Source organism: Aquila chrysaetos, chromosome 13 (genome assembly GCF_900496995.4).
Source record: "Aquila chrysaetos chrysaetos chromosome 13, bAquChr1.4, whole genome shotgun sequence".
In the NCBI taxonomy this organism is placed as follows: domain Eukaryota; kingdom Metazoa; phylum Chordata; class Aves; order Accipitriformes; family Accipitridae; genus Aquila; species Aquila chrysaetos.
In genome coordinates this window covers 34,263,380-34,291,081 of record NC_044016.1, presented here as the reverse complement: position 1 = coordinate 34,291,081, position 27,702 = coordinate 34,263,380, and the positions used below count along the sequence as shown (strand labels likewise).

Sequence of the window (27,702 nt, the reverse complement as noted above, 5' to 3'; positions counted from 1 at the left end):
ATAGTTAAAAATTAACAAGAATTTTAGACTTAAAAAACCTGGAGAAACAGTCTGTTTTTCAAAATAAAACAGAGCAGTAAACCATAATTTTTTCCATTTTAATTTTCAGAAGATAACTTATTTTGAAAGCAAAGCAGCTCATTTTTCATTTTTTAAGACATCTGAAATTCAAGCTATTTGAAATATTTTCCCAGATTTGTAATATTCCAACAAAGTGAAAATCAGAAATATAAAAAAAAAACAAAACACCTTAATTTTGATTTTTAAATTTGTTAAAGGTGTTCTATAAATAAGTATGTGCGTGTTTGAGCCCCTGTCAAAGAGGTTTCCTAATGCTCTAACCCTGGACCAAACTGGCCAGTTCAGTTCCACTGAAGTCCATGGTGTCTCAACTGTCAAAAGCAGCTCAGTTTGATCTGAAATCTTTCTCTTCATCAGATGTTAATACTCCAAGATCAGAATTGGATACTAAGAACTAAATGAAATTCATATGACATTGTTCTTACCATCAGAGTCCTCCTGCTCAGGGTTGTATCTGAGGCGACAATTGTCCCTGTCATCTGGGACACCATCATTGTCATCATCAGGATCACAGGCATCTCCTTTACCATCTTTATCATGGTCAGCCTGGTTAGCATTGGGGATGTAAGGGCAGTTATCCTGGTTGTTCTGGTGGCCATCTTCATCTATGTCCTCATTGTTGTCACACTGGTCACCAACAAGGTCATTATCTGCATCAGTCTACCCCAAAAAATTTGAGAGAGTAAATTTATTATTGTTGCTGAACACAAAAGTACAGATAGCCTGGTACTTAATTTCTCAACACTTCTCTTCAAGGACTTCTCTGGAGACTTCCCTGATACAAAGAGATCTGACACCCTGAGATATGAAAATGAGCAATACAGATCCACCTCTTCAGCTCTACCGTAAACAGGGACTGATAGCAATTCCTGGGTTCTTTCCTCTGCCCTTATTCTGATGCTACCATTAAGAAAACCGTCTCTAACATTTACCTGGTCTGGATTATGCATCAACGGACAATTATCACACTGATCACCAACTCCATCACCATCTGTATCACTCTGGTCTGTGTTGTAGACGTAAGGACAGTTATCTCGTTCATTAAAAATGTCTGCAAGGAAAAAACCAAAAGATTGAAGAAGTCAGAATGATATAGCATCCAGCACAGACAACCATAGACTGCAGGAGTCACCAGTAAAGAAGCAAGGCTCTTAGGGGGTTCATAGGCTTTCTGATTGCTACAACATTATTGCTACAACATGAAATAGTGAAAAGACTAATATTAGAAAGAAAAATGATGGTATCAATTCCAGTTTTCTTGCCATGATAAAGTCTTCTATATGTATTTTCCTAAGGAATTTTGCTAGAGTAAGGGCTGATTATGTCTTAAGAATTTAGCCCTCTTTCACAGTATAACAGATAAAGAGGCAGGTTATTTTTCTTTTTAAATAATTTGGTTTGGATTTTCTTCCCACACTCTAAGAAATGGCATAGAACACACAGCTATATCATGGTGGAATTTCTGAATAGTTTTGTTTAGTAACAACTGCATTAATGTTCAGCTGCCTCAGCACTAAATAATTTAATTTTACTAGAACATCCGCATCATTTATTGTACAGCATGCCAAATTTTCAAAAGAAACTGTTCCTCCTCAGGAAGCTTTATTATACAACCAACAATCTCCTTCAAAACTATAATATGTTGAAAAGAAACAAAATCAAGCCACGTTGGCATGTCTGTCTGGAAAGGATACAAGGACCCTTTCCCACATGATATGGTCCCTGGGTATTTGCATAATCTTTCAGCCAATAACACACGACTACTTTTTTCTTCAAATGCAGAACTACCATGAGCACTACTAAGAACGTGATGATCAGAAGGATGAGAGGACTTCAAAATGTTCAGAACTTCAATCCAAAAGTTTAAAATGTTACTGAAAGAAATCCAAAACTAGGTTTCTTCAACTTCTAGTACTTCTGGATTCTCATAAATTTGAAATGCTGCATGGTTATGATTTTTGAAAGACATTTAAGTGCTTTCCCCCCTCCTTAATTCTGATCAAATCTGGGTCACATAGGCATGTACTGGTAGATGAAATAAACACCTTTAATAATATTTTAAGACACACAAAAAATGTGTATTTGGATTACTGTGGGCTTTGCATTACATTCATAGAAAAGCAGATTAATTTCCTACAGATATTGTCTTAACCGCACAGATGTTCTGATGTTCTTTTCCCTCCCTAAAAAGGAAAAAAAAAAAAAAGGCAACAGAAGTGTTATATTAGACCCTGATTACTTTGGAACACAGATGAAGGAAAGAATTTTTTTTAAGATTACACTGATAAAAGACTTGCTCTGATTTATTCTTGAATAATATCCATTGTAATCCTTTAGGGACTTTATGGACAACTACACTACACAGGACAGATGAACCTGTCTTCCCTTTCTTCTGCATTTTTGAGCTGCTAGACCCAATTTTATTCCATGTATAAAAGCAGGTAGCCCATCTTGCTGGACATAAAGCAAAGTGTACTTGTGGAACAGCACTTAATTCTCAAAACTGAAAGCATACCATCTCCATCAATATCCACAGCACATGAGTCACCCTCCCCATTATTATCTGTGTCAATCTGAGCAGGATTATGCACATAGGGGCAATTATCACAGCGGTCACCAACTTCATCCTTGTCATAATCAAACTGACGAGGGTTGAACAGAAGAGGGCAGTTGTCCTGGTAAGAAGAAATAGAAGATTTCAGAATATAAATCACAACTCATGAGAGCATACTATGAAGTGATAACTCCTCCTGTTCATCTTGGACAGAGGCCAAAATCAAACTATTAATCCACTATTTTTTCAATGGACAAGCTGTACCTACACTGAAGATCTCAGTGGTAACGAGAGGGCATCTGGACAGCCTGGCTCACTGTCTGGTTTTGTGTTTTTGTACAAGCCATGTGAAACATGTTCCACACCTCACTAGGAGAGGAACAGGCATTTTAAATTGGATCTGTACTCAGCTATTTCAACAAAAGTGTATCACTGGTACATGTGTTTTTCAGAAAAATTAGAACGTGTTGCAAGATCAGGCCAACTTCAACTGCATACTGTATTTTTTGGAAAAAGTTAGAAATGATACTCTGACTTTTTTGGAACAAACTAGTATCAATATTCTCACTTTTAAACCACGTATTTTGATTTTTCAATTTAAATAAAGACTGACTTTTTTGTGGGTTGTGTTATATTGCATATGATAATAAAAAGTAAAAACTTTCAAAAATTAAAGTTAAAATGAAATACTCTCATTGACCCAAAATATTTTTTTCCTGAGACCATTTCTTTTAGTGGAATTTTGAAAATTTAATTTCAGTTTAGTCCCTAATTTGAAAGTCTGCCAGAACAAGAATTCTTACGTTTCACACATCCCCAAATTACACATGGACTTTTGCACAGGCATGAGGAAGTATGCAGTGTGGAAAGCAAAGAAGAATGGAACCAAACCAAAGCAGTGGGAGTGAGGGCTGTATCAGTATCATGGAATCTGAAGGGAGGTCATATGGAAAAAATATTTAAACTACTTTTCCTCTGCTAAAGCAAAACCGATTTACTAGGAAATAATTTTTTTAGCACAACATTTTAAATTTCTCAGAAATACATTTCATATACTCAAGGTCAAGATATAGAGGCAAGTCAAAATTTTATACTGCTCATAAAACAACTTCTGGCTACAATTTTTCAACTATATGTACTACATCATATTATTTTATCAAATGATTCTTTGGTTTTTGAAATATTCCAAATAGAGGCTCCATCAACACAGTTCTAACCCAATCTTAACCATCTGAAGCTCTAGAGCATCTAGGCTCCCTCTGAAGGGAACAAATTGGAACAGTAAATTCCTAAAACAAATTCACCCATCCTAAACATGTTCAGAAAAGGCAGGATGAAGCCCACTCTGGAGGTGCCTCTGTTCTTTTTCTGAATGTCCAGGGAGAACAGGTTTAGACTGCCTATGTTTTAGGCTCTACAGGTAAATGAATTTCAGTCTTGTGGGCAGATCTAAAGGAGGAAAGTATGAACCAGGCTAGGTATCTTCCTCCTGTCATTTCCCCTTGATGCTGGTTGTGTTTATAGTTATTATTATTCATCATAACTTGTTTCCAACATACCCCAGATGTAATATTTACCAGCTTTTCAAATACAATGGACCTATCATTCTCCCATTGCAAAATAAGAAATCCAATCCCACTTTCCATTAAACTGTTTTCATGCACACAACTGAACCCAGAACTGATACGGAGAATGTAATTCAGCCCCAGGTTCCCCAGGCTGCTTTGCTCTCCACAGTGCTACTCTTCTTTGACCCAACACAGCCTTATTCTGCATCAGATATCATTGAGGGAAGGCAGTGCAGAACAACTCAGCTGAAGCTCTGAACAATAACGCTCTCATCTATTGCAATGGTTTTCCTTAAAACCAGATGTTTAGGTCAAATGTACTGAAGACACAGAAATGCATCTTACTTTGTCATCTTCAACACCATCATTGTCATCATCCTCATCACAGGCATCTCCTTTGCCATCTTTATCAAAGTCTTCTTGGCCAGAGTTAGGCAGAAGGGGGCAGTTATCCTGGCCAAAAGAAATAATCAATACATTATGTTTACATTATGTCAGAATGACTTGCCTGGGGAGAAGAGTAGATACGGTACACCAGAGACTATAAAACAAGAACAATCAATCACAAATACTTCTTAAAGTGCCTGTTTGTTTGCTGCCAAAGATAGTAGTTCATTTGCTGCTTTCATATTGTAAAGTAAGTGAAATGCATCTGCAAATCATTCTATTTCCCAGCTCTCCTTCTGTTAAAGGGATGTTTCCAGTAAATTTTAGATGAAACTATCTAGCAGAGAACAAAACACACCACATGCACACACATGCACTCTTACATCAACTTTTTATAGACAACTCATGAAGTATGTTTGAAGATTACATATCAAATGATCAGGTTTGGTTGCCAGAAAAATAGACACAAGCCAGGAGATGGTCTTCAGAAATAGTTGTTCATATGGAAAGTTACTGGACTGAAGTAGTACACAGCAACAAAGGGGAACACAGTAAGAAAGGGTTTTGAAAAATGTGCCTTTATACTGTTCTGCAGAACAGTACCTTTGCACTCCCATGGCTTCGAAAATAAAAGGTAAATGTATCCCTTTATTTTGTATCACGGCTTTGTAAAGAATGATTATTTTAAATGAGGAAGTCTTAGGTTACACTGAAAAAGTAAGAAGTGAAATAGTTTGGCAAACTTTTTACATGTATTCCTTTTTAAAATACCCAAATCAGCTAAAAATGGATTGCAATTCTACCACAGCTTAAGAATACATACATCTATAAAAACCCACTCTGTTATTCTCACTTTTTCTTAAATCCCGTATCTACCTCAGAGCAAAACTGAATCTGCCAATAGTGCGCAGAAATATCTTTTTTTGTAACACATGCCCTAAGAAAATGAATATTATAGTAAGAGTCCTGGCCCTGTTTTCAATCTTAGTGGTTCTAATACTATAGATAATTTAAGAAAAAGAGAAGTGGAAAATTTGTGATAAATATCAAAACCCCAATGCAACTCCAAACTTTTTATGGCACTTTTTTACCAAATACCTGTGAACAGCCTTGACTGTCCAACTCAACACTGGTTAGCAGTGATACAAAAAAAATTTTTTTGCAACAATGGAAGAAATTAGTTGAAGCTTGCTCAATCACTTTGTATGTTTCTGTCTATATGTTTTTCTGTCTGTCTGTATTCTCTACAGATTCAAGTCCAGTTTCATACAAATCAAGTAGTAAGGTGGAGACAGCAAGTTCCTATAAACTTTGCAAAAAGAGGTAATGGGGTACAGGGGAGAGATCCTACCGGTGCACCCTAGAAGTTTCTTATTAGATATTAGAAAGAGGACCTATTAGACATCGCACCTTCCACCTGGGAACTCAACCTTGAGGCACAAACCCACTGGAAACTAGGCTTCTTTGGTTCACCTATTGACAAAGCTGTGTTTTGGTATGATAATTCTTATGGAAAAAAAATGCTACTTTCATGTGAATGAAAGAAATTTATACTAAAAGATAGTGCTAAGATTTTATTTTTATTATTATTTACAACTACTTGTTTTATTCATATAGCTTTACTTAGACAGTGAGCTAATTTTCAATCATTATCAGCTCAAGGAAAGAATCTTTAGTTTGTTTTTTTAAAATCAAATTACTCAACTAGAATATTTTGTAATGAGTATAAGGACCTGAAAATACCTGGTATTTTTAAGGGTTTTTTTGGGGGGTGGGCGTGGGGGTCCCCTTCAGTGATGTACTTGTGTCTATTAGATCAACACATATATTATAGAAACCATGAATCAACCTTTGGAAACAATCTTTTCTGAATGGGTTCAGCATGTTGGGTTTTTAATGAAAACTAATCATTGGCCTTACATCTTGAATCAACATGTTGCAGATTCTGACGACAGGAACCAAAAAAGAATATATGAAATGCAATAGCTGAATTGGCTGGATCCACCATGAACAGACATCAGCTACGGTGAGGAAGATCAACATCTGAGGCTCAAATTTGCATCAATGTCTGAAACTCTTCTGCTGAGAGAGCCCAGATTCACAACTTCAAGTGGATTACACCCGAGTGACTTCTGATTCTCTCAAACAGCCTGATTTCAAACTTTCCTAGTCTCTTGATCTGTGTTTGTTTTTTTTAACCACTGTAGTGGTCTAGAACTCTGTCATTTTTGCATTTCTTTCCTCATTTTTTTAAGCCAAAGTTATTGTGCTAGAACTTCATGAGAGTTTAGAGGTAGATCACTTTAACACGGAGGAGAAACCAAAATGTTTCAGGGCAGTGGGGAAAAAAAGTATCTAAAAACCTCACAAAAGAAAGCATTGCCCTTGGAGCCACAACTGATTCAGCAAAATACTTGAGCATCTGCCCTAGTGAAAGCATGTAGGTAATCCAGTGTTGTCAGTGGTCCCATGGGCAAGTGTTTAAAACTGAGCACTTGATTATGCCTTCTGCTCAGACAAAGCTCACTTCATCCCAGTTGCTCACTTTGCTGCTGCAAACAGTATATGCCCCTCTGTATTGTGCCTGTCATTCAACCATCAGTGAGGCCACCACTCAGAACTGGGATCCAGGGAACTACCTGTCGGGTATGCCTTCACTCCTCAGCTATTTGGGCCACTGTTAAACTGGTGGACCTGGAACAAATTCCAGCCTGCTTTTGCACAGCAGTGTAACTGCAGCAGGTTGACATCAAAGCAGGCTCACCATTTTTGAGCAATTTCCACTGGAAGGAACCTCAGGCCATGGAGCCAAGGAGGACTTACAGTGTGCTTCAGATGAGCACAGAACCAGGTTCCAGGGAACATACCATGGTGGGCTAAACCTACATACCACCATTTTCAGGCTCCCTGATGCTTATTTCCTCCTTGGTGTAGTAATGTCTGATTTTTCACTACAATGGCACAGCTGCAGCAGCAAGAGTGAACAGTCCCCTGCCAGGTCCAGAGCCAATGGTGGCAGGCAGGTCATTCCCCTCGGGTGGGTGAGAGCTGGGACTCCACATCTCTGAAGGGTAAGAGAAGCTCAATCTCCCATCCTCCCCCGCTGAGCTTATGCAATAAGGAGAACTCCTCTGTCTAATTACTCATATTCACTCCTCTCTTAGGTTCTTATCGCCAGAAATTATCTCAGGCTCTGAATCCAGTTTTCACAGTGTGACCTGCTTAACTCTTTAAAAGGAAGGGGTAGTTCAAGAAAGGATTTAGAACTGTAGACCTTACGTGGCTGTCTGTCTTGTTACAAGCCTTGCAGGTAGGATTTCATACTCACCTGTGCCCAGAGATTCCTGTTTAGTTCTCACTAGCTGTGTGTTCCACACCTGTGCTTTAGGCAGCTCCTGCTCAGTGTGCTAACTCTATTCAGAAGCATCCCAACCTTCTGTGTATTCTGAGCAGGAAGAAATCCAAAGCAGAGGACTCTGGATTTCATTTTGAGAATCTCTTACTGGATCTAGTCTTAAGTGAATACACATTTCACAGCATCTCCTAGAAAATGAGCATGCTGTTAACAGTCAAAGCTTAATGAAAGCAACCACCAGCTTGATGCTGAAAAGTGTTATTCACAACTATTTAGGAAAAAAGAGAGAAAATTTGGTTACGGCATGGTATTTTTATCAACCTTCTTTACCTACCTTCACGCAATGGTATGTTGCATTAGCAGCACAGACCAAGTTATTATTAGGCCAGCCATCCAAATCCGAATCCTCACCACAGATGCGTCCATCGCCAGCATAACCTGTCCTACATTCACATTTGTACATAGGATCACTGAAATGGCCGAGATAGATGCACTCTGCAGACTTATGGCAGCTGTGTGTCTTGTCCTTGCATGGGTTCTCAGGTTCACAGACCTGTAACAGATAGAGCATACTCACTGAAACCTGATGATACTTGCAGCTAGCTGTGTCTGTCTCAACTTTGTCAAAATCAGGCCAGTTATTTAGATGCCTAAAGACAGAAACTTTGTTTTAATTGTTGTTAGTAAGTCATACTGCTCTGTCAGTTCACAACTCCAGACGATGTGTACAATGAAAATAATTAAAACAAACCACAGGAAAAATTGGACATTATTCAAGAAGAAATTAAAGTGATTAACATTTTCAGAACTCTATCTGCTTTCTTCCAGATGTCATTAATCCCCAGAAATTAACTGCAACAGAAAGTGGACTGTACTCACCTCTTTCCTTTAATGTTCTGCCTGTCAGTATGCAAGGACTACCTTATTTTCTTAAATCAAAGAGACCCTAATGAATTCTCACATTCCCCTCAAGTAAGTTTTTTTTACCTCTTTCTTATCACTTTGCTTATTTTCATTGACAATATCCGAGAATCTTATACAGATGTTTTGCATTTGGACTTCACATGTTGAACTAACCACAGATTGATTCAAAAGCCACAAAGAGAAGGCATCCCATGACATCTGTTTAAACGTTTTTATCTATCAGACCATAGTCTTCAGTATCACTTCCACTTCATTCTATCCTTCACCGCTGATAGGTGTTGGCCCAATAGAATTTAGGGATTGAGAACTTCAGACATATGTCCGATGACACCCACATTAACAGCATTATATTTGTGGAGAGAATGATCCTGATTCTTCAGTTTCCAATGCCCAGAGTAGGCATATACACCTGAAAGGAGTGCAAAGCAAGGGAATGCTTGCTCCTGGCATTTCACACTCATTTGGTGCAACTGCGCAGATGCCTAGACTAAATAAAACCCTTAAAAAAAAACCAACCCCAAATTCAGTGTTTTGTTACTCGAACCAAAAATAACCTGAAAGAGATAACTGCTGTTCGAGGCTATCTTTGTCATGCTTTCATTCACAGGTATTTTCAGGTGAGAATTACTCGGTATCAAAGCCATCAAATTCTCTTCAACATCACTTACTTGCTTCTCTGTCTTGGCAACTTCCAGCCCTACCCCATAGGGCTGACTTCCTTTATAGCGTGGAGGACATGGCAAGCAGTGGAAACCTGGATTTGTGTTCACGCAGCGATGGACCTGATTCACCTTAAAGCACACATCTGACACAGCTATACACTGCCGGCAGAGAAAGAAAGAAGACACCAATTAGATCGCTGTGTAATTCCCAAATAATGAAAATTTCACAGTGATTTCCTGAGGTTAATGGAATCAAAGTCAATACCTCATCAAGATCCTCACAGACAGTACCATTGCCAAGGTAACCTGCTGGGCATGGCCCACATGACCAAGACCCATCTGGGTAACTGTTGCATTCTGCTCCAGGAAAGCAAGGATTTGACAAACACCCATCTGGCAAAGACACATAAAAGTGTAAATTAAGTTAGGAGCATAAAGGCATATAAAACTTCATTTAAGAAACAGATATTCTCTGTTCATCAGCTTAAATCATATGTGATGCAACAGACTCTTATAAAAACCCGCTACAATTAGGGTTATTAAATGCATTTAATATACTATTGATTTAATATGAAAATATTACAGATTGCTACATCCAGCTGAATACATTGCAACATATTGAAGCCTTGTTTAAGAAACACATCCTTGTTCAGGGGAAGTCAGTATTAAGAATATATATAAAATCCCACTGATCTAAACAGCACCCAAAATAGTTAAAAGTGCTTTCCTGAAACAAAGGTATAATTAGTAGATTTCTGTAGTGTCAATTCATAATTATCCATTAAAGAAATAACAGCAATAATAATTACTCAGACTGAATAAAGAATGACTAAATACCAACCAATTGGGCAATCCTTCTTGTTGCACATATCATGTTGCTTGGTATCTCCCACACAGGGCTTTCCTCCGTACTGTGGCTCTGGACTGTTACAGAGGCGAGACCGCTCACGAATTCCTCCTCCACAGGTAACAGTGCAGGCAGACCACGGAGACCAAGGACCCCACTGGCCATTCACTAGGATATGCAGAAGAGAGGAGAAGAGTATCACAGGCAATATACTGGGGACAACATTTGGTGCCAATGACAACAACCCTTTCTTCAGATCCCTGACTGGAGACAGTTTCTCACTACGCACATAGGAAGAAAGATGCTGGCAAAGCCTTACACTGAGATAGCAGTATTTCAGAAACAAACAAGCAAATAAAAAATACCCAACTGCTTTATAGGCATTTTTTGGCCAATAATTCAAAACAACATGCCGTGCCCACTGGCATGGTGTATTTTCATTTAAGTTGATCAGAACAAATACAGTGCCTTCAAAGCTCCCTACTAAGCTTTCATTTTGTACACAAAGCAGGGTGTGACCACAGGATACAAACTTGTGCTGAGCCAAACCTGAGCTCTGTGGCTTTTTTTATGGCAACTGTATGCTCAGTAAGGTTGCAGCTATTATTCTTGTTTTGTATGTAATCCATTCATCAGTGTATCTTCAATAGTGTTGCTTGACTCAGTATAAATAACTTATTTCAATGATTCTTCTGCACGTTTTATGGTGGTACAACTCTACTGATCCTGTTGTCATCAAACCTGAATTTTCTTGAAATACAAACATCTTTGAACCAAACTCTGTGTTTGTTCGTGGTACTGCAAAAAAAATGTAAGGGCAATGGTATGTGTCCTTAAATAAATAACCTTTTCACTAACTTAGCATGCACAGGTAGATCAAAAAATAGATGAATTGTGTATAGCTATTTAAGTACTATTGGGTTAGAAGCTTGACAACAGTTTCAAGCTCATAGCCTGTAAGTAGAAAGGAAAGGCTAAACAGAGGAGGGAATGAAGAAAAATATACAAAGGGAAAAAAGTGAGGAAAAGTTATATGAAAGGAAAGTAAAAGTGAGTGGAATGAATGGTCTCTAAAAAGGTTAAAAAGTGTAGATGAGGAAGAAAGAATTATAACAATTACATGTGTTGAGTATGTATAAAATATGTATGCATGCTTTCAAAGAAACCTGGCTATTGGGGGACTATATGTCTATTCCTAACATGTACAGTATCAGCTTCCTTTTAGATAGAAAGTGTTTATATTTTTGATATGCAGAGATAAATCACTAAGTTATAAAATGAAAATTTCTCAACCTCTGAATGTTTAAAGCCAAATCATAACTTGGGAGGTTTACAAAACCTCCAACTGCCTCGTTGTCTTCATTTTAAAAGCACCCTTGTGTATTATTTCACCCCTAAGCTACAAATTATATCTTCTGTCATAGAAATTCACTGTAATTTAGATATGAATAAAGAGAAGAAATTCAGCTGGAATATTATTGCATCACCTTGGACCACAGACGTACCTGGACATGGAACCTTCTCACACTTCTCTGTTTCACGCCCACTTCCCACACAGTTTTTCCCACCCATCTGGGGGATAGGGGAATTGCAGAGGCGGATGCGGGTGATATTTCCGACTCCGCAGGTAACTGAACAGGAAGACCAGGGAGACCAGTGACTCCAGCCACCATCTTGACGTACTGTCAGAGAAAAGAGCAAAACTCAAGGAAATAGCCCACCTGCAGCAGTAGTACAAACTCACTTGTGAAGTTAACTTTCTCATAAGCCTCTCACTACATCTGATGCATGTCCAATCTCTTTTCTACCACTGTCGCTTACAAAGCCCAGCATGTCAGCTCAGGCATTCAAGCACAGCTTGCTTAAGAATCTCAGTGACTAACATATGACTAACATGGATGTTAGATATTCTACTTAAAACTAAACTTGTTCCAATGAAACAAACACTTCTTTAAAATGCACATTTGGACATCTAGCAGCTTCAGCAATAGCCTTAGGTACTAAAGTAGCCTGGATATAGCAGCTACCTGCAATAGTATTAACTACAGTTCTGGAGACAGAGTATGACCCTTCTAAATGCCTTAAATATAAAAGCAGTTTGATACTTTGCAAAAGTCTTCTATGATTACTGTATTCCTAAACACTACTAAGCTAATGGAATGGGCCAATCATGAACGAATGGCAGATGAAAACGTGACCCTATGTATCGTGATTATGAACTGAGTGTTGTCTCCAAAGTGGCTTCAAACAAGAGACTCCAGCTCATAATGTTCAAGAAATGATCACCCACTATCTTTTTGTTTAACAGAGCTGAGCCCAGAATGCACATACCTATTAAATGGTCAGGAAAAGGAGAAATATTTGAAAGGGGGTGATGACAAAGAATCTAATGATAGCTACTTTAATTATGCACATATAAGTGTTCAAATACATACCATCCTGACCAGTGAGCATTCATAGCAAATCCAGACTAAGCTTGGTTTTGCTTAGAGATGTCCAAAGAAGCTTTAAAAAAGGGACAAATTTTACTACTTACTGCGATGGTCACATTTCTTAAAGCTGCACATCCTTGTCTGGATGTGCGGGCCTGTACAAGCACTCCTGGTGACATCACATGACCTTCCTCGCATCTGAGTCCCAGAGCCACAGGTAACTGAGCACTTTGTCCAGTCTGACCATGGTGACCAGCCTTCCTCGCTGTCATCAGCTGCAGAGCAAAAGGTAAGAAAAAGTGCTTAGCATTGAAAGTCGCTCTATTATCCTATTCAGAAGATTTTCAACTTCTCTTTTTCTGTAGAACATGTTCTTTGTCCTTTAGATCTCTCTTTTTCTAATTTTCCTTCCCCAAGCTGCCACTGCAGTTAGGGAATTATGGTTTAATGTAATGAGAGGTTAGCCCAGATAAGAGTCCTGGATCTTCATGAACTTGTGCGCAGTCTGTTTGCACGAGGCACTGACCTTTGGAGGAAGAAGAACACCTTATCTGAAGAATGGACAGAGCCAAAAACTCACGTCCCAACTGCCTTTGACTTCAGAATATAGGTCAATATGATAAGATGCGGCCCCACCTCTAAACACAACATAATGGTGAACATGATGAAAAGCACACTGTAAAAGAATATGCCCTATGCTTTGAATAGGCAAAAAACCTCTGAGTATATTCCGATGCATTTTTATTCAGAATATCTAAGCAACCATTTTCTTCTTTAACAGACCTTTCTACTACAGAGTGAAATGTACTGAACCCACACTGAAGTCACTTAAATCAGTGAAATCATTAAAACCTATCGTCACTCCAAAGTCTAGTTCACAGACTGCAATATTGTCTTAAATGTGGAAGGGATTGTCAGGGTTCCTAAGTAAAGCATTACACCAAAAGAGGATATATGACGGAGAAGAAATAAAACAGTAACAGAATGGCAATAACAGAGAGGGAAAAAAACCTTGCACTCGTAATAAATATTGCATCAAACTGTATGAAACTTTTCATCTAGAACTTAAACGTCCTCCACAAGGAAACATCCTAACCTATGTTCATCTGCTTTAACCAGGCAGTATGGAAAAGAAACAATAGTGCACAGTGCTACTGCAAACCAACAAAAATCAGAATGTCCAGCCTTGGAATACATGACTGGGGAGGTGCATGCATCTAACCTTCAGTGTCCCACTTAGCTAGGCAAATTATCAGCTTACTTCTAAGTAACCAATATAATCACTGAAGAGACACCAACTCTTCCAGAAGGTAACTTCAAGCAGCCAAGTTACTTCATATGATCTTTGTATACCTTTAAGTTTTATATTTGATCTTACCTGCCTTGACCTCTTACTCATTTTGACATTTCCAGCACACTAGTAATGATTTTAAATATTGCCAAAGAGTATCCTTCTCTTTGGCTAAATACTCACAGTGAGAGCAGACTGGACAGCATTCACCTTCAACAAAAGATGGATCGGCACAGGAGACTGCTGGGCAGGTGATTTGATGGCACACAATTTTAGAATCCTACAGGCAGAGAAATCAACTTACTGACTTAGGCTCACATACCGAGGCAAATAAAGGTGGGCATCTGGGGAAGTTTCATGTGTGGAAACTCTTTCATTTGTTCTAACTGTCGTGGACATGGGGACTACTTTTTATAAATATCAGTAAGACTGGGCAAAGCTCTGAGTAAATGTGACCTGACCTGGACAGCTGGGCTGGATTAAACCCACTACCCATTTCTGCAGAGAAGGAGGATGTTTCCAAAACCTTACCTGGCAGGTGCACTTGGTGCAGCTATCTACAATCCAGCTTTCATTATCTGCAAAGACACGGCCATCCTGCCAGCAAACCGACTGGTTCTTCAGTGTTTTGTTAGGCCCAATCAATTCCCACATAATTTGGTTCTCTTCAGACTAGAAGATGAAGTAAATGAAAACAAATTGTGTACTTTGTAAGCAAACAGTTTTAAATAAACACTTAAATGAGACACTACTGGATTTAATTCTTCCATTTAAAAAAAAAGTGTATTTTTACATATTTATGTACATACAGAAGATGATACCAGGTACCACAATGCTGCACAGCAATTCTTCAGATACTATTACAAACACAGTCACATAATACTAAGGAAAATATGTTCTTAGCAGTTTTGCTTTCTGCTAGTACAGCTCATCTTTAGATGGGAAGATTTTAGTCCTGAGACATATGGCATAGTAATAAACTACCTTCAGAAAGAATTAACTGATTCACAAGAAGAGGGGCAGAGTTCACTAAAATGTCACCATCATACTTCTATGATGAAAATCCCATACATTTAATTACAGTTTAGGTACCCTGATGTATTCATAAATGGTATAAGCATGGCAATAACGCTTTAACAGTACACAGCCAAGGTTGGGTTTGTCAGCTTTCGATTCCCAAACCTGCAGTAACCTTTAAGAGGATTGATCTCCTCTGTGTATGAGTGCATGTGTGTGTGCTCTTCTGAACCCAGCCTGTGAAAACCAAGCCTTCATGAAGGTGTTATACTCAAGAACTACCTAACTAGTCACTTTGAAAATGTAAGTCATCTCTACATTATGTAGATATACCAACAGGTATACACATGCAATACAGAAATATCTATTAACTGCCTCTGGTATAAAACAAAGAAGGAAAGAGCACTGCACAGCAGACCTCCTTCAGTTCTTCAGACTTACAGGTACCTACCACTTTCTGGAGGTTATCAGCTAAGTTGTTCACCACGATGCGCAAGCCAGTGAGCTCTGTGAACATCGTTCCCAGCTCTTCACAGGAGCGATCGCAGAACTCAGCCTTCTCTGATTTCTCACCCACGTACTCGGTTGTGACAGCAGGGCTCAAATGAAGGATTTCAGTGCTCTCATTGATGGTGTTCACTTCAGCTGGCAGCACGAGAAGGAAAGAGAAGAGCAGCATATACAAAGTTCTTCCACAGATTACAGATTCCTGCTGAAATCACAGATTGGCACCCATGGGTAGGGTTTAAACACATCTACTTTGGCATGGCTTCATGCTAGATTATACCCATGAATAAAAGAGAGGGGTTAGATGTCAGCTGGTTCCAATTATAGGCTTTCCCTTTTCAAAATTAAGAGCCAAGCTGTGTCTCACACGGCCCTCACTTTAAAACATTGTTGGCACTGCAACACATTAATTTATGAAGAAGGCATAACAAAAGGACACAGTATCAAAAAAGCAAACCCATTTTATCCATTCAGAGCCATGAAAGGTTTCAGATTTTTTCATGACCTATCACATTTGCTCGATGCAGAGAAAAAGGCAGGGGAAAGAGTTTCCTTGCAGAAAGTCATTGTCTGTGTTCTGCCCATAAATTCCATGGCTACTTGCATCGAATTCGGACCATTATGCAATTTATACCAGACTCTGGGTTGCTCTATGTTGCACTGCCTGGTGTTAAAACTCAGAGGAGCTGTTATAATGATAGTTTAATTCTGAAGTGAAATGGAAGTCAAGCTAAGATTGGGCTGAATATTTGATTTGTCACTTCAAGCACTCCTCCATCAGGCAGATCATAATTAAAACAGAACTTTGTGTGCGTTATACAGGGAGAACTGGACGTGTTCTAATATCAGTTTAAAAGACGCCCCTGTCCATATAGCAAATTCTTGAAAAAGAATACAACAAAGAGCATCAGCAGTAATTAATAAAAAAAGAACATAGATAACTAAATAAAACAGTCTGTAGTCTGTTAAGCATTTAAATCTCCACCAGGTAAATATCTTATGGATTCCATGGAAGCTTTCTCTAAGGACTCCATGGTACACTCAAACTTGGTATCAGCTATACAGAAATCCATACTGCCCTGCCTCTCGATAAAGACTTGTTTACCAGATTTAGTAATGTTGTAATAACTCAAGGTTACCAAACAGAAAGGAGAAGCAAAGGATATAGCAATTTAAAAAGAAGAAATCAGCACAGGAACGTGTGCCATAAAACATATGTTTCAAAACACGCCAATAGTTGACACGTCACAGAAGGTGGCAACACTTTAAAAATTTTGAGGGCTTGATTTGATGCTTGACTATACAATGTAAAGTGTTATATTTAAATGTACAAGCAATGAAAATGGGAGCAAAGTATTCTTCATTCATTTAGAAGGCTGAAAATAAAAGAACAAAGAACCAACCCATAAGATGACATTAAATAATTACTTCTCAACCATACTTGAAATGATTGGCTTGATGTGCTTTTAAATTAGCTATGAAGTATCTGCCGCTAGCCAAGGTCTACAAAAAATTGTTCGCAGTATTCCAGAGTTGAAGTAATTGTCCAGCTTCACTTACAGGATGGGAGAAAACCAATATTCCACATAGCAGATCAGAACTCTCTGTGTCATAACTGTTTACTTCAGCTGCTTTTTGATTCCTTGGAAAGAATGCAATTTTCCTACCACATTGAAACACTAGGTTTCTCAGATTCCCCCATAGCACTTCTCAGGTCATTAATTTCATATTTTTCAAGCCAACACGGAGTGTGCCTTGACCGGAACATTCTGAGGACATTAATAAAGCTGCAATCTCAGCAGGAAACATAAACCAAAACTATGTTAGAAGAACTAAATCCACACTTCCTACTGGTACTTGGCAGTGACTGAAAGAAGATGCCTGGGGATCACTGGGAAATCAGTCCTCTGCTGCTGGCTTCCTGCTAATTTCCTAAGGACCACATGATTATCTTTAAAATGAGAAACCAGAAGAGCAGAATGTGCATCCTTTCACATATGCAAATGTCATTCTGTTGATCTAGCTGAAGAAGGGATTTTATTGATGTGCCTATTTAGGCGTGTTTTTGCCATCTCTCCTATCCAGCGCTGTGTGTAAGTCCTGCCTAAAGTATTTGCAGCCACCACACTACGGAGATCCTTTCCCACTCTCAACCCAACAGCAATTCCCAAGCTACCATTTCACCATACCTCACATTCTCATACTAGGATTAAAGATACAGAAGAAAAACACAGTCCTGTGTCTGAAAAAGCAGCAGGCTTTTTGTGTCCTCAGAGCTGAGGGCACTTCACTGGTAACATCTGCCATGTTGTTATGGGACACTCACACATAAACATGGCACCATAGTGCCTGTACCTCAGCTCAACGAGTGGGCCATCAAAATGGGAAAATATGTACCTTGTGGTCAGTAACATATCGCCCATGGCTTTTCAGCTGTGGTAATTAAGCTGGATAGGCAATGCCAGAAAATCAGCCATGCATGTAACAAGCCTCTCAAGTAATTTTGATGGCCTCAAGCCACAGTGTGCTATTAGCCCTCTTCTGTTGTTGGACAAGTAATTTCCATCTTGTAGATTTCTCTTGGTGTTGCAAAGTAAAAGTAAAGATACTGTGAATTGAACTATTTGCTAAATACTTCCCAGTAAGGATAAAACAAAGAACCCCAAATCTGTATAATGTATCAGACCTGAAAATTTGGTAGTTGACAGATGTGATAAAAATACATTAAGCAAATATTATCTGTTGCTTACAGCTGCAACAACTGAAGGGTGTAAGAATTCCTCCTAAGGTATGTCTCAGCATGCAGAACTCAATTATCCCTTTAAGCTCCCATTGGCTTCCTCTTCACAGTAGAAGTACAGTAACATCCCATTTCTACTTGGTGATATTCCAAAACACTTGGTCACACTGTTTCCCTTTGTGGTAGTCAACCAATAATAATATAAAAGATTTGTAGACACTGTCTTTCATTGGTTTTGCTGGTTCAATCTGTCTACACCTAGGGATCCCATCCTCCTGACTGAGACTGTTCTGCCTCTGACTGCTGAATGTGCCCTCAAGGTTCTACCTCCACTTCTGGGAATTTTCTTTCCACCAGTAAATGAAGCGGGATAGCTGAACTGCATCCTTCCTGAAATCATCCTTCTCTTTTATTCAGATTACAATTAGACCTAAATATATGTTCTATTTTCCCACAGCTGTTCTGCTCCTCAAACATTTTCTCCCACTAACGAAGCTGAAAACTAGTGATCAGTAGTTCTGAGTAGTTTCTGAGTACAGAAAACAGCTTGGCTGGGAGAGAAGACAATCAAAAAATGAGGGCACGCCTTCTTGCCTGTGCCATCTAAGGCCACTTCTATTCCAGCCCACATGACTCATTTCTAACACATTGTCACACTTGTGTCTGAGGTCCTGCACCCGGGCACAGCTCTGGAACATATGAAATAACCAACCAATATCCTTTAGGAAGATTTAAAAACAGACTAGCAAGCTCAGTTAAATTTTTTGTGCGTATACATATATACGCACCCCTATATAGATATATACATACATATATATACACACGTTTACGTATCTCAGAGACTTTTTATGACAAAGTATCAGTACTCTGGCCCCCTTTGAAGAAGTAAAGACCTGCTACTGCTTAATTTCTGGGTTTTGCATGAACAAGGAAAAAGGTTGAATACAGTCTGCTTAACTGATTTGCTCTACGTCATATGTTTTAGCGAGTGACAGAAATAATGGCATTTCAGATGGGAGGAGTTTCAAATAAAACCCTGAAGTCCTGACTGCCTTGTGCACCCACCACATTCCTCGGATGGACTCAGTTGTCTCTGATTCTTGACTGAGCTCTTGCCAGTTACAAACACTGGAAAGTAAAATAGCCAGCACCTCTCGTGAGCTCAAGTACAAAACCTTAGTGCATACTTGACAAATTTTCATAACTCTTTCATGATGAATCCAATATACTCCCACGCACAGAGGGCTCCCCTCCTGGTGAGGTCACCATGAACTGGACTAACAAGAACACACGTCAACCTGTCACATACATGCCTTCCATACCTCTTTATTTTTTTATTTGCCTTAGGTTGTTTTGATTAACAATGCTCTGGAACTCAAACCCAAAGCCTCTTTCAGTCAACAAACTTCCTACTGCCGAGGAATTCAGTGTCTTTTAAGACCTGCAGACTTGTTCATGGGCCCATTGAGAGTCAGGAGCAGAATTCATAAGCAACATTACCAGCCTTGTGCTCAAAGAATCATGGACATCTCATGGAAAGAATGTAGACATTTTCAAACATATGCATTTTTCCTTCTATTTCTATTAACTTCTTGCTTGACAGCTTTCCTCCCAACTTAGAAACAGAGGCTCAGAGTTCTAAACCTAAGCAGTAAGAACTAAAATAGTAGGCTAGAGAGTAGAAATGGTATCTCAAAACAGGTAAAAAGTATGTTCTTTTTACCACCAAAAAGCAACTCATTTTCTTTTGCATTTCAAAGGGATCTGTTGCATGGTTTCAGGATAATATGTCACCATTGACATTTCTCATTTTCAGAGTCAACTGAACAGTATTAATGAGGTAAAAAAGCCTTACTTGACTGGCTTCTCTGGCATCCTTTTTTACGCAGAACATCCTCTATTGAAGTATCAAAGATTAACTGAATATTTTGCAAAAGACCCTGTAATAATAATAATAAAAAATAATTAAAAAACATTTAGATCATTTTGGGAGTAACTAATAACTGATCTGTCTCAATCCCATGCTACTGACTGGATTCAGCCATAAGTAAATATGCAAAAAACAATCTATAAGGCATTAAACCTGACACACACTGAAAAAAAATGTGTTTATAGTTTTGTTATATACAATTTCAATAAGCAACAAAATTAGTTATGTTCTGAAATAAGTCATAATAAAAGTTATTAATCAGCTATGAGCTCAAATCTCCATTTTCATAGCGCACTTTTTAGACTAGTTCTACGAGACATTCGTCATGAGGTCAAAGCCAACTTTTGAAGTTCCTGCCCCATTGCACTTCCATCCTTATCCAGCCATTCCCATGCACCGTACTTCACTGCCTCCTCAATTGTGCTGACACTACCCTGAGACAACGCTATAAAAACAGACTGGTATCTGTTTCACTTAGAAAAAAACTCAAAGAAGAAAAAAATTACTTTAAAAACAGATTATTTCAGTGACCCACTTAACAGTACAGCTCCAGAACCAGTTCTATGAGCACAACTGATGGAGAAACTTAGCCATGGAGGCAGGAACGGAGAGACCGTGGGCAAGAACTTCTAGCTTCCCTGCCAAAACTGGTCACCCCATGGAACCACACTTCAGCATGTCACGCTCTGGCTGACAACTAGATGGCACAACAGCATGAGAAAGAAAGGGCACTTTGAAATTTTTGAAGCCATGAGTTCAAGTCTGATTTCAGCTCTGAGTGAAAAGAAGCCATTCTCAAAGCACTTGGGCTAGATCACATCACTATATGAGGCAGGACGTAATTTTCATTTTATAGGAAAACCAGAAAGTTTGTGATTGCTTCATTTTAAAACAAAAGGGAAACAATAAACGGTTTCCACAAAAAGAAAAAAAAAATATCTCATTTACAGGACTGATCAAAACATTTTGTTCTAATTTGTGTTCAATTTTTTCTTTTTTTTTTTTTTTTTAAATTGAAACAAAAGGTTATTCAGAATGGCAAACCAAGATATTCTGTTAGGGGATGGACCAACACCACATGCTTCAGCTCCATTAAAAATTCTTTTTTTTTCTTCCTCTTTCAAATAAAATTTATAAATATTGACAGGCTCTTATGACTTGAATAGATAGATTTCAATGGAAAAATAGTTCTTCAAGAAGTCTCCAAAGAATTCTACAAATCACCACAAAAGTGCAACATGTTTAGAAATCTTACATCTGGAAAAGAAAGTGGATGGTTGCATAGGAAAGCCCATAGACTGGTTTTGTGCACTTTTCCTGGATCTAGACCTTGCTTTACCAGTCCTTTGCTTCCAGGAACCCCAAATTCACACAACACAAAACCAGTAATGAATAAAAACACACTCTGGAGAAATTCTGGTTGGGAACACCTGTGACCCCATCAAATCGAAGAGGCGTTGGGAGAACAAAACTGCACCTATTGTATCTTCTCAAACTACCTGCAGTTACTTTCTTACCTCACCAGAGACCCGAGTTTCTCCAGCTTACCTACCCTGAAATGATTCTCCCGAATGGACCCTTTCGCCACATACATTCTGCTGTTCTCTGCTTTCAGCTGCTCGTAGAAAGGCTCCTCCAGGATGAAGCTGTCAATAAGGTCACAGCCAACATAGAGGTTGTAGTTCTCGCCTGTTATTTGCACGGTGAGGTTCTTCCACTGTGAGTCAGCGAGGTCCACGTCTTCCAGGGAAATCACGTTCTGGAAGCCATCCACCCAATAGATAAGGTCCAGGGTGTTGGCCCGGCCATTGGAAATGATCTCAAACTGCCTCTCACTGATGCCAGGACCCTCTAAAGCAAGGATAGTGCCTCTAGATTGCCTGTCCTGTCTCAGGGTGGCTGAAAGGATAAAGCCCTCATTCTGCCGTATGAGTTTGACAATCTTTTTTAATTTCTCTGGTTTACATGGCGGTATGTGGTCAAACCGAATGAAACGATATGCTGGGATAGTGGGGTCTGGACCCCGAAACAATTTTGCTCCAACTGTCTTTCGGTTTATGTTACTGATTTGAAGTAAATCAAAGGTAATCTCCTCTTCCTTGTCACCATCTGAAAAAGTTAACGCTGTGTGATAATGTGTCTACAAAAAGTCTTACAAGAAACAACTCTGCACGCTATACTTCATAACTTCAATTGTATGACAGGTGTAAGGACCAGCAGAGTAAACCCAGTACTCTCCTACTTCCACAAACAGAACTGTTCCTACTAGCATGCAAGTGAATCATATTTTCCACCTGCCATTTTCATTTACATGACAACTCTCTCCTTCTATGTGTGTAGGTTGATTGATAACTAAACATATGGCTATATATTTTACAGCACTATATAATACACACTTGTATATATATACATACATGCTGTATATCATGTATCTGCCTACACATGGATGCATGTAACAATGTATTCATTAAATATGTTTAATATATATGAAGGGATAAGGAAGTTGAGCCAACATCTATATTTTGACTATCAGCTAATAAAAATCAAATTATGAGAAGCGACGTGGCCACATGACAACAGGAAGCAAGAGATTTGCTTTTTAAAGATTCAGGCCAAGAAGTCAGATGTAAATGAGGGTCTGGCACTGTGCCAGTTTACTTATATTTAGTCTGTAGATGTCTGTTTCTCTATGTTTTTAAAATGTTCACCCTATTCAGTGAGTCAGTTTATGTAAATTTCACCATACATTTCCACCGCAGAGGAAAGTATAATAGCAATTATTTCTGAGACTCTGTACATTTTGATCAATAATTTCTAAAGAAAGCAGGTTTTGGATATTTATTGGGGAATCTTCATTTAGCAGTGGTAAGATGTATCTACCAAAAATACCCCCAGCAACTACTATTCCAGGCACTTCTACAAAAAACATATCTGATGACTTTTCCCACTGTAGTTCAGGTAAGCCAATGTTCTACACCAACTTTTAGCTTTACTCTGTATCTAGTTAAGAAGTGTCAGAACTTACCCTGAGCATTTGAGGAAACCCACAGGGTTATCAAGACAGCAAGCCACAACAGCCCCCTCCTCTGCAGCATAACTCCTATGAATAAACCAAGAATTAGTAAGTATTAGGGAAATAATATTTATCAACTACAAATATTTTCATTTACTTCATGAAATGCCATAAACAGAACTCTCATTATAAGCAACTATATATATAAAAACAGAAGTTCTGTCTTGTCCGATTCTTGTAATACTTATTCAGGGGTTATTCTTGATGCCAGAAGTAAAACATGACATCAAGTAAAGGGAAGAAGAATTCTGGACGACAAAGCTCCTTTTTATGTAAATAAATGTCCTTAATAATAAAAACCAAAAGACATACAGACTATACATGCTATTATTTTCTCCACGATATTTCAGTAGCTGGCATAGGGACCGCACCACATTACATGACATACAGCACACCAGTAGCTGCACCTTTACTTTGGAGCACGACGTTCAGCTGAAATTCCTTGTAGGATAATGGGATCTCACTAGGTGCTGGTTCTGAGTACCTGGGGTACTTTTCAGTACCTTTTTCACTGCCATCACACAAACTCCTCTCTCTCTCCTGTATATATATACAACCTCATCTCACTGACCCATTCTTACAACCCTCTGTACGCAACCACAGCTGGATAAAGTGACTTTTAACGTGATGCCACTTCTGCCCCGAACCACTCAGCAGCCGTGAGCCACGTAATTGCATCCTCGTGTGTGTCTGCACTCCCAATGAATGGAGCGGCCGGCATTCCCGGGAACGCGCAGCCGGCCATTGCCCCGGCTACAGCCCTACCCACGCCGCACATCTCTGTGAGGGCTCAGGGATGCCACCTTCTCCTGTCCGCGGCTCCTTTTCTCCTACGGGGAACCCTTCGCATCTGTCAGCCCGAGGTATCACCGCTACAGCCAGTTCCCGGCGAACGCCTGCAAGCCGGCTTTTACCTCACAAACCCCGCGGGACCCTGCCCGGACGGCTCCGGCGCGGCCCCCGCCGAACACGGCGGGCGCGGCTGCGCAGCGGACAGGTGCCGCACACCGCCCCCGCCGAGCCTTCCCCGGGGCACGGCCCTTCCTCTTCCCCTCGCCACCCCGAGTCCCCACTGCGGGGGACGGCAGCGCGGGGCGCCCAGCCGGCTGCCCCACGGCGAGCTCCGGCCGGGCGGCGAGAGCAGCCCCCCCCCCCCCTCGCCCCGACCCCGCGCCCCGGAGGGGGCTTCACGGCGGGACACGGCGCCTTCCCGCCTCACCTGGCATGGGGCGGGGGGGGGAAGCCGACGGCGAGCTGAGGCTTTGGCGGGGCGAGGCCGGTGGGGAGTGGAGCGCGGTGCCCTGCCGCCGTCGCAAGTCCCTCCGCGGCCCCGCGCCCCGCGCCGCCGCCTTTATGGGCTGCGGGCCGGGCCCCGCTGTCAATCAGCGGCGCCGGGGCGCGCCCCCGGCTCGCCCCCTCCGCGGCGGTGACATAACCCACCCACCCCCCCCCCCCCCCCCGCCCCCCCCTCCCCCCTGTCTCCCTCCCTCTCCTACCTCTCCCATCCCTGCCCTCCCTCCCCGCTCGCCCCCCCTCTACCGCCCTCCGCTCCCTCCTCTGCGGTCTTTCGGTCTCGGCTTCCGCCGCCCTCCCCTCCGGGAGCGGACGCGCGGCTGGCGGGGAGGGGCGGCCGAGCGCGCCGTCGTGCCCCGGGTTCCGCGGTGTGGAGCGGGGGGGGGGGGACGGACACTGACGGGGACGAGCGCGGCCGCCCCGGCGCGGCAGAGCCCCCGGGAGGCGGCGCCAGGCCCCGGCAGCGGCGACGGGAGCGCGGCCGGGACCCGCCGCCGAGGCCTCCCGAGCCCGGTCCCCGCGGGCGGCGGCGGAGGGGAGCGCGTCCCCGGCCTCTCCGGCCCGGCCGGGGGCTTCGCGAAACCTGGCCGGCGGAGAGCTCGGTGCTCCTGCCGCCGCTGCGGCAAAACTCAGCCTTCCCGAGGACTGAATCCTCTCATTTTTATCCTTTGTGTTTTTAAACTATCCGGCAGCCCAAAGGCGAGACTGACTCCCCCCCTCCGCTTCTAAAGCGCTTACTGGAGGTCAGTCAGCAGCTTCTCGCTCCGGTCCCGCTTTTCTCCAAAGGCAGCTTGGGCCTGCTCCTCCTCACGGAGGGAGCCTTGCCTCCGGCTAATGAAAGCGGCACACAAGAAATCTCACTCTTGGGCTGCTCCCGGTCTCGTTGGGGGGACTGGAAAGTACCTCCACAAGACAGGACTCCAGTCCCAGCCCTTGGACTAGCGGGTCGCTGTGCTGAGGAGCAGCCGGCGCAGCTGCAGGCACCATGCTTCGCCTGGAGCCCGAGAGTGGATGCCTGCGTGGTTCCACAGAACCTGCCCTGACGTGCGGGAACGTTTCAGAAGTCAAACGAGGAGACCAGGATCCCTGCTCCTGAGGCCCGAACTGGGGTTGCAGAATATCTGTGGAAGGATCCTGCAAGTGATGCGAAGAGGCATGGATTTGGCTGAGTTGCCTGCAGAATCCCCAAGAAATGGGGCCCTGTCAAATGCATAGGTGGATAAACACCCCAAATGTTAACCCAAAAAAAAAAAAAAAGAAAAAGAAAGGTAAAGGAGAAACAGCATAGGAAGTCATCAACTTTGCTCATCACAATTTGAAATTCCAGTAGAAAAAGGTGTTGATGTTTCAGAACTCGGAAGACTTCAAAAGGCCTAATCTGTCACTAGAGCAGAAAACGCCAATGCAAGCATCACTGCCTTTCCTTTTGCCATGGAAGCTCCTTCCAACTTGGCTGGCCGTGGCCCGGCAGGCTAGCGGGAGCCAAGGAGCCTTCCCCTTTCTCACAGGGTCCAGGGGACTGAGCCAAGCTAGGAGGGAGAGGGCTTTTTTGTCTTCCGAAGACATTTGGTTTTCAGTTTTGCAAAACCTCAAGAATTTAAAAAAATAGCTAATGAAGTTCACAAAACCTCAAATTCTACTGAGTTTACTCATTCCCCCCACTACATTAAGACTTAGTCTTTATATCTATATATGTAGCTGTATGGTGTGTTCTCCACAAGACTTTGAACAGCACTGGCACAACTCTCGTCAGGAAGCTGCTCTAGGTTTACAGTTGGAGAAGAGAGGGCAGCAAAGTGTTTAAGAGACCTAGAAGGTATCTGAGATAGTGCAGCTTACTATTTGTACGTTCATATAAGAACATCTTTTACAGTGGAAATTTTTGAACCAGTAAAAGGACAGTGCAAAAAAAAGAGCCAAATTTTATGGTGATTGCTTTTAACCAGCTACCTCATAACAAAACTCTTGTTTCCATCTCTGTAGGCGTTGCAGGAATGAATGGTTGATAGCATATTGTTTCAAGTTGAGTGATGTATATATAGGATGATGACCTTTCAGAAGACAGATTTGGTTTTGTTCTTTCCACGACTGTGAAAACCCTCACTGCTCACTTTCCTCTGGCCACCTTGGAAGAGGTAAACATCCTCTCCTTTCCAGGATTCCTGACGGAACGGCTCGCAGGAACGAATGCGCACTCTGCTTTCCCCAGCTAGTCAATGTACACACGCAAACATTGGAATTACGTTCACGTTTCTCAAGCTACCTGGTTTTTTTAGTACAAGGCGAAAGTGAGCAATGGTAACTAGAGAGATAATAAAGTCAGATTTACTAACATTTAGGAACACCAGTGAAGTAACAGTAGTTCTCATACTGCTGGTTTTCTGTAGTGCTTTACCTTTCATTGCGTTTTGCTTCAGACTGGCACATCAAGCATGAGCACAGGTCCTTAACTTCTCATTTCTTTATGCACCTCCCTTTGCCTTTTTCAGTCTACTGTTTGGGTTTTTGCTTTTCTTCCCTTCTGCACCAGCCCTAGGGGACTTCCATTCCAGATCATGCGAGCATCGTGCAAGGTAACGTGCACTAGTCAAAATCACTGGGGAATGGCAGGATTCTGGTACGGCACTATCTCAGAAAGAACTGTGATTCAACGGATCTCCACCAAACAATCCTTGGTTTTGCCTAGGAGTTTATGACTGACATTCTGACTTAGCTTAGCTTGGAGCAAGACTTGAACTCTCCTACACTAGAAGAAATCCCACTAATGAAGTGGAATATGCTATACATACTAGAAAATTTTTTTTGACTGCTTTTCGGATAAAATTGAAGCTACTGTGGCATGATGCCGGAAGACAAATTCCATGAGTTTCGCTGGGTGAAATCCTGATCGTCTTTCTTTTCTTTTGCCACAAAAGCGTCCCTACTAGTTGAAATGAATCTAATTGCACAAATATGATGAGGAGTCCTTCAGGTCTTATCCTGCAGTCCTAGCTGTTCACCTGATGCTGATAAACATTCTTTCTGAAATGCTGTCCCACAGG

The 27,702-nt window shown here is 41.1% G+C and overlaps 1 protein-coding gene across 1 annotated transcript in view; it reads right to left on the bottom strand.

Moving 5' to 3' along the window:
* The window catches only part of THBS2 (thrombospondin 2), a 35,112-nt gene extending 10,311 nt beyond the window's left edge, over window positions 1-24,801 (bottom strand). Inside the window, exons 1-17 of the mRNA XM_030035939.2 lie at window positions 24,588-24,801; window positions 23,321-23,395; window positions 21,848-22,404; window positions 20,221-20,305; window positions 15,570-15,763; window positions 14,633-14,773; window positions 14,285-14,381; window positions 12,915-13,085; window positions 11,884-12,060; window positions 10,373-10,546; window positions 9,797-9,924; window positions 9,538-9,690; window positions 8,280-8,498; window positions 4,549-4,656; window positions 2,597-2,756; window positions 1,014-1,132; window positions 507-741 (exon numbers count right to left, since the gene is read on the bottom strand). Coding sequence (XP_029891799.1) covers window positions 507-741; window positions 1,014-1,132; window positions 2,597-2,756; window positions 4,549-4,656; window positions 8,280-8,498; window positions 9,538-9,690; window positions 9,797-9,924; window positions 10,373-10,546; window positions 11,884-12,060; window positions 12,915-13,085; window positions 14,285-14,381; window positions 14,633-14,773; window positions 15,570-15,763; window positions 20,221-20,305; window positions 21,848-22,404; window positions 23,321-23,395; window positions 24,588-24,594 — 2,800 coding nt within the window. The 5' untranslated portion in view covers window positions 24,595-24,801. The remainder of the gene's footprint in view (window positions 1-506; window positions 742-1,013; window positions 1,133-2,596; window positions 2,757-4,548; window positions 4,657-8,279; window positions 8,499-9,537; window positions 9,691-9,796; window positions 9,925-10,372; window positions 10,547-11,883; window positions 12,061-12,914; window positions 13,086-14,284; window positions 14,382-14,632; window positions 14,774-15,569; window positions 15,764-20,220; window positions 20,306-21,847; window positions 22,405-23,320; window positions 23,396-24,587) is intronic.
* Window positions 24,802-27,702: the final 2,901 nt, after the last annotated feature.